General features: G+C 40.2%; 1 protein-coding gene across 5 annotated transcripts in view; it reads left to right on the top strand.

Annotated features, from left to right (window-relative positions):
* The window catches only part of PPIL6 (peptidylprolyl isomerase like 6), a 46,309-nt gene that overhangs the window by 13,528 nt on the left and 20,372 nt on the right, over positions 1–12,409 (top strand). For 4 of the 5 annotated variants that reach the window (XM_073022409.1, XM_073022408.1, XM_008007363.3 and 1 more), the window contains 2 exons: positions 97–244; positions 6,855–6,911. In XM_073022409.1, the coding sequence (XP_072878510.1) occupies positions 97–244; positions 6,855–6,911 (205 nt within the window). The remainder of the gene's footprint in view (positions 1–96; positions 245–6,854; positions 6,912–12,409) is intronic. The other variant, XM_008007364.3, reaches the window with a different exon arrangement.

Genomic DNA, 12,409 nt, shown 5'->3' with positions numbered 1-12,409 from the left:
GACTTTTTTTTTTTAAATAAGTTTGTGGGGGTAGGATCTATAACTGTTGGAGTGTTAAATATTTAATCTTTGAAACCTTTTGTCTTTATTTTGTAGCTATACTGTGATGTATGTCCCAAAACATGTAAAAATTTTCAGGTCTTGTGCACAGGAAAAGCAGGGTTTTCTCAACGTGGCATAAGACTACATTACAAAGATTCCATTTTTCATCGAATAGTACGGAATGGCTGGATACAAGGAGGGGGTAAGTTTAAAATGTTAAATACAACTTAATTGCAATATCAAATGAGAAGGACCAAACTTCCGTTTATCTTTATGAAGTGTATATAGAATTAGATATACTTAAAATTAGACATATTTAAAGAATAATTATGCTTTATATAGCCAAATAATGAAGTAAGATATTTGTATTCTTTAAAAAACACCCTAATTATTAAAATAAGTAAATCTAATTTATGTTACCAGGAATATTCCAAATTCAAAAATGACATAAGAGAGTAGGGTGACATTGCATTTTACCAATTTTATTTTCACCAATTTTAAATGCTTACCTAAATACATAATACCTAGAAGTACTGTGGTTTTAATAAGTATACTAAGAGTGGGAATTTGAAAGTATAATAATGGAAAACAACTTATTTCTCACCAAACATGTTACATTATTACACGTAAAAAGTAATGTCTAGGCCGGGCGCGGTGGCTCACGCCTGTAATCCCAGCACTTTGGGAGGCCGAGGCGGGCGGATCACAAGGTCAGGAGATCGAGACCACGGTGAAACCCTGTCTCTACTAAAAATACAAAAAATTAGCCGGGCGCGGTGGCGGGCGCCTGTAGTCCCAGCTACTCAGGAGGCTGAGGCAGGAGAATGGCGTAAACCCGGGAGGCGGAGCTTGCAGTGAGCCGAGATCGCGCCACTGCACTCCAGCCTGGGCGACAGAGCGGCTGTCAGACAGACTCTGTCTCAAAAAAAAAAAACAAAAAAAGTAATGTCTAAAGGAGTTTGGTTTCTATGTTCGCGTTCTTTTCAGGTCAGTCCTTTGGTTTTACATAGACTAGGTGTCTGATTAAAAGCATGGAATTAAATTTTGTGTGCCTTTTGGGGGATATTCCATAGGGAGCAGCCAGGCAGCAATTTACAAATAATTGGCTCAGTGTCAAAGGAGATTTGCTTGAACTTGATGACACATTGAGAAGCTTAAATTGGTGTTGACCATTTTTTGTATGATCTGGAACATTCTGATGCTGATGAGGAGAAAAATAGAGATATATTCTGAGCATCCTGCATGTTAAATCAAGTTATTTTCCCTTTGGTTTCTCCACAATGAGATCATACTGCAAGTATTGTTATCTAACCTCACTTTCAAGTGTTTTTCCATTTTGTCTCTTTCCACTGAATATGTGGTATCGATCTAACTATGCCAATGAACATAAACATACAAAACGTTTAGCGTCTGCCTAGTTTTTTTTTTTTTTAATCATATTGCTATACCAGTTTAATTAATTTCCTAAGCACATCAAGCATACATGGGCCCTGAGGTCTCGTTTATTTTGCCTGGGGCACACACCACCCAACTTGTTCCTGCAGGTATCCCTTGTTTCTGATTATTGCCCAGAGTTTATCTCAGCAAGGCCTTACCAGCCCACCCTATATGAAACTGCCATCTTTCTCTCCACACACTCTGCTCACCCCTCCTTCCACCCTCCTACTCCTTACCTTGCTTTATCTTTCTTCGTAGCACTTTTCATCATTAGACATACTACCATAGATTTCTGAGTTCATTTGTTTATTGTCTGTTCCTCTAAATTCCATGAGGGCAGAAATTTTTATCTATTTTATTCACTATGGTATCCCAGGTACTACAACAGTGTTTGAGATATAGTAGGTGCTTAATAAATACTTGTAGAAAGAAAAGAAGGAAGAAAGACAGAGAAAGAAGGAAAATAGATGGTTAAACAGGAAACATACATTCTCTGCATTTTGAAAGTCCAAAGTTAAGATAGCAAGTCGTTCTACCACTTTGGTTGGATTCTCCCTTGGGCTCCCTCGAGGCCTACTTCCTTCAGAAGGATTAAAAAAAGTCGGCCGGGCGCGGTGGCTCGCGCCTGTAATTTGGGAGCACTTTGGGAGGCCGAGGCGGGCGGATCACGAGGTCAGGAGATCAAGACCATCCTGGCTAACATGGTGAAACCCCGTCTCTACTAAAAATACAAAAAATCAGCCGGGCGTGGTGGCGGGCGCCTGTAGTCCCAGCTACTCAGGAGGCTGAGGCAGGAGAATGGCGTGAACCTGGGAGGCGGAGCTTGCAGTGAGCCGAGATTGCACCACTGTACTCCAGCCTGGGTGACAGAGTGAGACTCCATCTCAAAACCAACTCTTTGTTAATCAAAGAAAATGAAACAAACTCTTTTACACAAAAGTGATCATGTTTTACATAAGACTAAAAGATATATATATATAATGGGCGAGGATATCCAGAACCCACCAAATAATTCCAGTAAGAAAATTCAAGCACTTAACAAAGATTCATTTTTCAATAGCCCATTAGTCACAGAACAGTTACCCAACTATTAACAATTAAACCTACCTATATATTAGAAATACATTTCATTTCACCCATACATCCAACACACTTTAAAATGGATAGAGGAAAATTTTATTAACTGGCTTTAGAAAAAAAAAAGTACCTATTGAACTCATATATTATATTATTATTATTATGTTGAGACAGAGTCTCGCTTCGTCATCCAGGCTGGATTATATGGCACCATCTCAGCTCACTGCAACCTCCACCTCTGGGGTTCAAGTGATCCTCCTGCCTCAGCCTCCCAAGTAGCTGGGATACAGGCATGCTCCACCATGCCCAGCTAACTTTTTGTATTTTTAGTAGAGATGGGGTTTCACCATTTTGGCCAGACTGGTCTTGAACTCCCAACCTCAAGTGATCTGCCCACCTCGGCCTCCCAAAGTGCTGGGATTACAGGCGTGAGCCACTGTGCCCGGCTGAACTCATGTATTATTGCTTAAAGAAAACATACCGAATTCTTACCTCAGCTTTCCCTTGTAAAAAAAAAAAGTGGAAATCCATAGTCCAGAGATTCTCTTTAAGAATAAGCATTGCTATGGTGTGAGTTGGCTGAAGGTAAAGAGATATGAATGAAAGTAGTAAAAACAAATAAAAACAGAATGAGCTGCTTTGATAAGCACAATATGTTTATAACTCATAAAACATTTCATTCATGTTGTGAATTTTCTCGAGCATTACAAAATAATTAATATGCTTCAGGCTTTCCATTTGACTTACATCTATAGGATTTCTTTCCAGTAGGAGTTTTCACACGAATTTTAAATTAATTGTCTAAATGAACTTTTCTGTGTTTTTCTAACTACTAGGGTTCTAATCAAGTATGCGTTTTTATATTTATAAGGTCCACCTCCAGTGTGTATTATTGTGTGACTTTGAATGGATTCGAGAGAAATGAAGGCATTCCCACATTCTTTTTTTTGAGACGGGGTCTTTTTCTGTTGCTCAGACTGAGAGCAGTGGCACAATCACAGCTCACTGCAGCCTCAACCTCCTGGACTCAAGTGATCTTCCCACCTCAGCCTCCTAAGTAGCTGGAATTACAGGCACACATTACCATGCCTAGCAAATTAAAAAAAAATTTTTTGTAAAGACAGGGTCTCTCTATGTTGCCCAGGCTGGTCCTGAACTCCTGGACTCAAAGACTCAATCCTCTTGCCTCAGCCCTACCAAAGTGTTGGGAATATAGGCATGGGTCTTAGCCTATCACCCAGGCTGGAATGCAATGGCATGATCATAAGTCTCACTGCAGCCTTGAACTCCTCCCACTTCAGCCTCTCAAGTAGCAGGGATTACCAGCACATGCCGCCATGACCAGCTAATTTTTAAAAATTTCTGTAGGCTGAGCACGGTGGCTCACGCTTGTAATTCCAGCACTTTGGGAGGCCAAGGCAGGTGGATCATGAGGTCAGGAGTTTGAGACCAGCCTGGCCAATATGGTGAAACCTCATCTCTACTAAAAATACAAAAATTAGCTGGGTGTGGTGGCACGTGCCTGTAGTCCTAGCTGCTCAGGAGGCTGAGGCAGGAGAATTGGTTGAACCCGAGTGGCGGAGGTTGCAGTGAGCCGAGATGGTGCCATTGCACTCCAGCCTGGGCAACAGATCAAGACTCTGTCTCAAAAAAAAAAAAAATTTGTAGAGACAGGGTCTCACTATATTGCCCAGGCTGGTCTTGAACTCCTGGCCTCAAGCAACCCTCCCACCTCGGCCTCCCAAAGTGCTGGGATTATAGGCATGAGCCACCGTACCTGGCCACATTCTGTACATTCAGAGCTCTTCTCCAGAATGAGTTGTTTTATATTATCAAATAGAACTAGAACACCAAAGGCCCTTACCACATTTCCTCTATTCATAAGACATTTCTTCAGTGTGAGTTCAGAAGGATCTTTTGAGATAAATTTAATGCATTTTATTATCATCATCATCATATTGAGCAGAATGATGAAGATGATGATAATGAGAGGGGGCATTCTAGAAACATGTGATGCTACATGGGCATGACATTCTGCCAGGCACTGCCCGAGTGCTCTACCTGTGTTATTTCATTTCATCCTCAGAGCTACCTGTGAGGCAGTTACCATTATCCCTGTTTATACAGATAAGCAAACAGTCTTGGAAAAAGTAACCGACATCAACATTTTCATCAAAATCATCTGACTTTAAAGTTTGCTTAAACCAGTATTCGGCACTCTGAATTTGTTGTCAAAAGTATAGCAATAATATCAGATATACAGGGCTGAATTCAAGAGGGTGGACTGTGGCCACAAAAAAAGAATAGTAAATACGGATTGAAATGGTGTCAATATAAAATATTCACCTAGGAGATCTGAAACAGAGGACAAGAGTAATGTTGGTGAGTGTGGGAGGGAGGGGGTAAGGGAATGTGACCAATGGGTAGGTAAGTTGGCAGGGGAGAAGACCACCTGGGCGGAGTTCCCTGAGAGAACCAACCCCTAGGATCTGAAGGAATTGATGAGGGGGGGCCCTCAGCTTCCCCATTTCCAGATTTAGCCTTCAGCCATGACAACTTCCTTTCGAGAGTTGCCTGAGGCTGTGTAGTGAACTGTGGCTGAGTGTCAGGTGAGTCGGGTTGGAGACTTAAGGCTTATCAACTAACTTCTGAGCCAGCTTTCGAAATAGTATAATTTAAATGCTGCATGGCCTTTCTGGGATAAATTCTTTTTATATGCTTGATGTTGCATCAGTTTTCTTTGAAAAATAGCACACACACTTTTATTATAGGTAAATTGCTCATACTGACTTTAAAAAGCATAGTCCTTCAATGAACATTTATTGAGCACTGTATTAAAGGAGGGAGCGGAGTAGAGCTGAAGTTCATAGAGAGAGACTGTTGGGGAGGATGGGGGAGAGAGGACAGACCTCAGAGCCCACTCTTTTCACTAGAGTTAGCTTTGCTCCTCTTTTAGCTGTGGATAGATAAAAAATAACTTGTTCATGGAGTCTTTTTATAGTGGGAGCATTGCCTAAACCAAAATATGTGTAGCATGTGAACACCTGAAAAAAAACTTGTTACATTATAGGAAACTTTATTTCCAATACACTAGGTAAATAAATGAGTTATCACTACAGGATATGAAATTTTGAACATGAATTCTGTTTGCAGCATGTATTTTTTATTCATATTCTTTTTTTTTTTTTTCTTTTTTTTGAGATGGAGTCTTGCTCTGTCACCCGAGCTGGAGTGCAGTGGCGCGATCTTGGCTCTCCGCAAGCTCCACCTCCTGGGTTTAAGCGATTCTCCTGCCTCAGCCTCCCGAGTAGCTGGGATTACAAGCACCAGCCACCACACCCAGCTAATTTTTGTATTTTTGGTAGAGACAGGTTTCACCGTGTTGGCCAGGCTGGTCTCAAACTCCTGGCCTCAAGTGATTTGCCTGCTTCGGCCTCCCAAAATGCTGGGATTACAGGTGTGAGTCGCCACGCCCGGCTCCATTTTTTATACATATTCTAAAAATAACTTACTTTTCCTGTTTTAGCCTCTTAGTTTAATCTTAATTTCAGAAAAGCACGATGGACTGTGGAATAATTTATGAAGTAAGCAGGATTTATGTGAACATACTTTTGAAAAATTGTGGCCACAATTATAATTTAATGCTTCATCCTTTCAAAAGTTTGCATTATGAATGTAAAAGTGCTTACAAAATACAAGTGAAATTATTATAGTAATTTTTTGTAGTATGATTATTGAACAATTAGGTAACTTTATTCATTGGTATAAGTGGAATCATATTGTATTCTTTTTTTTTTTTTTTTTTTTTTTTGAGATGGAGTTTCACTCTTGTTGCTCAGGCTGGAGTGCAACGGCGCAATCTCAGCTCACTACAACCTCCGCCTCCTGAGTTCAAGCAATTCTCCTGCATCAGCCTCCCTAGTAGCTGGGATTATAGGCACATGCCACCATGCCCAGCTAATTTTTGTATTTTTAGTAGAGACGGGGTTTCACTGTGTTGGCCAGGCTGATTTCGAACTCCTGGCCTCAGGTGATCTGCCTACCTCGGCTTCCCAAAGTGCTGGGATTGTAGGCATGAGCTACCATACCTGGCTGATTCCTTTTTTTTTTTTTTTTTTTTTTTAATGGAGATAGAGTCTCATTATGTTGCTCAGGCTGGTCTCAAACTCCTGGGCTCCAGTGATCATCCCACCTCAGCCTTAGAATCATCATTTAAAGCAACATTTTTTCCCTTTCTTTACTGCATCCTAAATCTTTTCATCTCAAAATTCTAATGTTTATTTATTGCTATTTCTCAGATATAGTGTATGGAAAAGGAGATAATGGAGAGTCGATTTATGGACCAACATTTGAAGGTATGTATCTTTACATTTTGTTAGTTATTTATTAGTTGATTATTCAAACTTAACAGGACTGGACAGTTTCACGATTCCAGATAAGATATCACTGGGGGCAATACTTAACAGAGTTAAAAATGAGCAGATTGGGGGGAAGCACCCTAAGGCCCGACCAGAGCAGCTTCATATGCACAAATTTTTTTCACTTACCTAATGATATTATTTCTTCAGGATAAATCCCAGAATTAGGATTGTAGAGTCAAAGGGAATTTATATTTTTAGGACTTGTAATTTTCCGTGCTGATACTTAGAACTGGTACCTTGATAATCATTCTATTTAGATTGCTGTCAGGTAGCCAGGTATTGTGACTCATGCCTATAATCCCAGCACTTTGGGAGGCTGAGGTGGGCGGATCATTTGAGGTCAGGAGTTCGAGATCAGCCTGGCTAATATGGTGAAACTCTCTCTCTACTAAAAATACAAAAATTAGCCAGGCGTGATGGCACACGCCTCCCAGCTCCTCAGGAGGCTGAGGCAGGAGAATCACTTGAACCTGGAACACAGAGGTTGCAGTGAGCTGAGATGGTGCCACTGCACTCCAGCCTGGGCGACAGAGTGAGACTCAGTCTCAAAAAAAAAAAAAAAGAAAAGATTGCTCTCGGTAGAAAAATCCTGTATAACATTTACAACAAAAGTAGGTGACAAAGAATCTACCTAAATTCCAAAATACAAACAGGTAAAGACAAACAACAAACCAACAGTGTGGAAGAGGGCAGGGCTTCCCAAGAATAGGGTACTTAGGATCCCCTAAGTAGCCAATAGTGTGTGAGTACAAGGGTCCCCCAGGAAGGTTGGAAGAGGCAGGAGCAGTCTAACCCCTGTACACTCTCAAAACTGATCTGACAAGGCTGTCTTCCAGGACAGTCTCCCATGCAGGTGGAACTGCTGGGAATGGCAGCAAAATTAACCAGGATACAGGGACAATCATGACAAAGAGGGAATAGGAACAGAGTCAGAAATTTAAGGAAGAAAGCCACATGCTTCAACATGCAAGATTTTCAACATGCAAGAGGGAGCTTTTTGAAACTAGAAAATCTACGTTCTTTCTAAAGACATATCCTCTGACATTTAGAAAAACTAATGTCACCCTATATAACAAAGAGAGGTTCTCTGAAAGAAAATGATGTTTCTTCAGGAATAGGGCATTGCAGTAGGCATACGTGTGCCGTAGGAAACGATGTGCATATTCAGGAAGGTAAAGGGAGAGAAAGGGTTTTAAAGGAAAATTGGGGAAGATTTCATTATTGTTTTGAAATGATTATCCTTGGCTACAGCGATCAGTAACAAGGTTCCAAGGTTGGACTGGACAGGTGTCCCTGCAGAAGTATTAATATTTCCTGCATAAGGTTGCAATGGCCTTTATGCAAGGTTGTGGCTTTTGTAGTTCTTTGTGATTGTTTTGTTATCAGGCATACAAGTGTGAGAGTTCTCTGTTCATAGCTTTCCTTGGCTCTATTTGTCAGCGTTTTTTAAACACACGTGAGTACATTTTGATTCTGACCACTATTACACTAATTTTATATTAAAATGAACAATGGAAGTTTCAAGGTGATTATAAGAATAAAGAGAATAAGGAGCAGAGTAACATCAGCACTGATAATGAATGTACCCTAGAAAGACATGCTCATAGGATACAGTTGACCCTGGAGCAACATGGATTTGAACTGTACGAGTCCACTTAAAGAAACTTACAGTTTCTTTAAAAAAAAAAAATAGAGACAGGGTCTCACTATGTTCCCCAAGCTGGGCTTGAACTCCTGGGCTCAAGCAGTCTTCCCATCTTAGCCTCCTGAGTAGGTGGGACTGCTGCCTACTTGGACTACCACCTAGCTTGGCTTGTTTTCAGTAAATATATGAGAGCATTTTTTGGAGAAGCTGCCACTGCAGCTATACCATCAGGTGTGAAAACCTTGCACTTTTTTGTGAAATACTTTTACCTTTTTTTTTTTTTTTAAGAGACAGTGTCTCACTTTGTCGTCCAGGCTAAAGTGCAATGGAGTGATCATAGCTCATGGTAACATTAAACTCCTGGGCCCAAGGGATCTTCCTGCCTCAACCTCCCAGGTAACTAGGGCTACAGGTGCATGCCACCATGCTGGCTAATTAAAAAAAAAAATTTATAGAGATGGGGTCTTGCTCTGTTGTCCAAGCTGGTCTCCAACTCCTGGGCTCAAGTGGTCCTCCTGAGTTGGCCTCCTGAGTCATTGGGATTACAAGTGTAAGCCACCACGCCTAGCCTGCAAAATACCTTTTTTGTCTTGTATTGAAAATGCAGCTTTTATGTGGGCACAGGATGGCTATAAGAAAGGCAGAACTATAGACTCTAATATGATTTGAGAAAAAGCAAAGCTATTATATGACAACGTAAAACAAAAGGAAGGTAAAAGACCTAAAACTGGAGAATTTAATTCCAGCAAAAGATGGTTTGATAATTTTAGAAAAGGAATAGGCTAACTGTACTGTTTTGTGCCAATGCAGTTGGGTTTATGATCCAGACTACCCCTAACCATAAAGCTGCTAACCTAAACACCCACTGCCAGCCTTTTGGTTGTACAAAAAGGGCTGGACAATGAGAACCCTTTTTCTAGATTGGTTCCATCAATACTTTCTCCCTGAAGTTAGGAAGTACCTTGCCAGTAAGGGACTACCTTTTAAAAAGTTCTTTTGATATTGAACGATGATGCCCCTGGCCACCAGAACACCATGAGTTCAACACTGAAGGCATCAAAGTGGTCTACTCGCCCCCAAACACAACATGTCTAATTCAGCCTCTAGTTTGGGGGTCATAAGGACCTTTAAGGCTGATTACACATGATACTCTATGGAAAGGATTGTCAACATCATGGAAGAGAACCCCAATAGAGAGAACATCATGAAAGTCTGGAAGGATTATACCATTCAAGATGCCATGTTGTTGTAGAAAAAGCCATGAAAGCCATCAAGCTGAAAACAAGTTTCTGCTGGAGAAAATTGTGCCCAGATGTGCGTGTCTTCATGGGATTTATGACAGAGCCCATAAAGGAAATCATGAAAGAGATTTGTGGGTATGGCAAAAAAGATGAGGGGTGAACATTGTCAAGATACGGATCTTGGAGAAATTCAGGGCCTAATATATACCACAGCAGAGGCATTAAAAGATGACTTGATGGAGATGAGTGCCTCTGAACCAGTGCCAGATCATGAGGAAGAAGACATAGAAGAAGCAGTGTCAGGAAACAAATCGACACTAGACAATCTGGCGGAAGGGTTCCAGTTACTCAAGACTACTTTTGACTTCTTTTACAACATAGACCCTTTTATGATAAGAGCAATGAAACTAAAGCAAAGAGTGGAAGAAGGATTGATACTGTATGGAAACATTACTAGAGAAATGAAAAAGCAAAAAGTCAAACAGAAATTATAATGTATTTCCGTAAAGTTACACTGGTGTGTCTGCCTTTCCTGCCTCCCCTTCCACCTCATCCACCTCTGCCTCTGCCACCCCTGAGACAGCAAGACCAACTCCTCCTCTTCCTCCTCCTCAGCCTACTCAGTGTGACAAGGATGAGGACCGTTATGATGATCCACTTCCACTTAATGAATAGTAAATATATTTTCTCTTTCTTATGATTTTCTTTATAACATCTTATTTTCTTTAGCTTATTTTATTGTAAGGATACAGTATACAATACATATAGCGCACCAAATATATGTAATCGACTGTTTATGTTACTGATAAGGCATCTAGTCCGTTGCAGACTATTAGTAGTTAAGTTACTGGGGAGTCAAAAGTTATATGTGGATTTTTGACTGCTCCAAGGGGTTGGTGTCCCTAACCCCCACATTGTTTAAGGGTCAACTGTAGATCAAAACTGTAACAGTCTATATCAAAATAAGCTAAAAGAAGCCTGGGCAACATGGCAAACCCCATCTCCACAAAAAATACAAAAATTAGCTGGACATAGTGGTGCACACCTGTAATCCCAGCTACTCAGGAGACTGAGGTGGGAAGATCGCTTGAGCCTGGGAGGCAGAGGCTGCAGTGAGCCAAGATTGCACCACTGCACTCCAGCCTGGGCAGCAGAGTAAGACCTTGTCTCAAAAAAAAAAAAAAAAAAAAAAAAAGGCTAAAAGACATTAAGAAAATGACACAAGACATGAAAGAGGTCATAAATCAGAATTAGAAAAACTTAAACATGATGTGACAGAGCTGAGGAAAGAAGGGCTGAGGAAAGCAATGAAAGAAAAATAATTTCAGAAGTGAGTAAACCACAAGGAACACAAGAGGAAATAAAAATACAACGTATGTCCTAAAAGAAGTACAAGGTAGGCAGAGGAATTTTTTTGTTTGCTTTAATTTTTGTGGGTACATAGTAGGTGTATATCTTTATGGGGTACTTGAGATATTTTGATACAGGAAAGCAATGCAAAATAATCACATCATGTAAAATAGGGTATCCATCTCCTCAAGCAGTTGTCCTGTGTGTTACAAACAATCCAATTATACACTTTTATTTTAAAAGGTACAATTATTATTGACTGTAGTCGCCCTGTTTTTCTATCAAATACAAGGTCTTATTCATTTTTTCTATTTTTTTGTGACTGTTAACCATCCCCACCACCCCACTTTAACCCCCACTACCCTTCCCAGTCTCTGGTAACCATCCTTCTACTCTCTGTCTCCATGATTTCATTTGTTTTCATTTTTAGATCTCACAAATACATGAGAACATGTTATGTTTGTCTTTCTGTGCCTGGCTTATTTCACTTAGCATAATGACCTCCAGTCCCATCCATGTTGTTGCAAATGACATGATCTTATTCTTTTTTATGGCTGAATAGTACTCCATTGTGTATATGTACTACATTTTCTTTATCCATTCATCTGTTGATGGACACTTAGGTTGCTTCCAAATCTTGGTGACTGTGAACAGTGCTGCAACAAACATAGGAGTGCAGATATCTCTTTGATATAATGATTTCCTTTCTTTTGGGTATATATCCAGCAGTGAGATTGCTGGATCATATGGTAGCTCTATTTTTAGATTTTTGAGGAACCTCCAAACTGTTCTCCATAGTGGTTAATTTACATTCCCACCAACAGTGTACAAGGGTCCCGTTTCCTCCACATCCTTGCCAGCATTTGTTATTGCCTGTCTTTTGGGTAAAAGCCATTTTAACTGGAGTGAGATGATATCTCATTGTAGTTTGGGTTTATGTTTCTCTGATGATCAGTGGTGTTGAGCACCTTTTCATATGCCTGTTTGCCATTTGTATGTTTTCTTTTGAGAAATGTCTATTCAAATCTTTTGCCCATTTTGTAATCTGATTATTAGGTTTTTTTCCTATAGAGTTATTTGAGCTCCTTATATATTCTGGTTATTAATCCCTTGTCAGATGGGTAGTTTACAAATATTTTCTGTGGGTTTTTTGTTTGTTTTTTTTGAGACAGAGTTTCACTCTGTCACCCAGGATA

Source organism: Chlorocebus sabaeus, chromosome 13 (assembly GCF_047675955.1).
Source record: "Chlorocebus sabaeus isolate Y175 chromosome 13, mChlSab1.0.hap1, whole genome shotgun sequence".
Classification (NCBI taxonomy): domain Eukaryota; kingdom Metazoa; phylum Chordata; class Mammalia; order Primates; family Cercopithecidae; genus Chlorocebus; species Chlorocebus sabaeus.
This window is presented reverse-complemented; position numbering and strand designations above follow the sequence as displayed.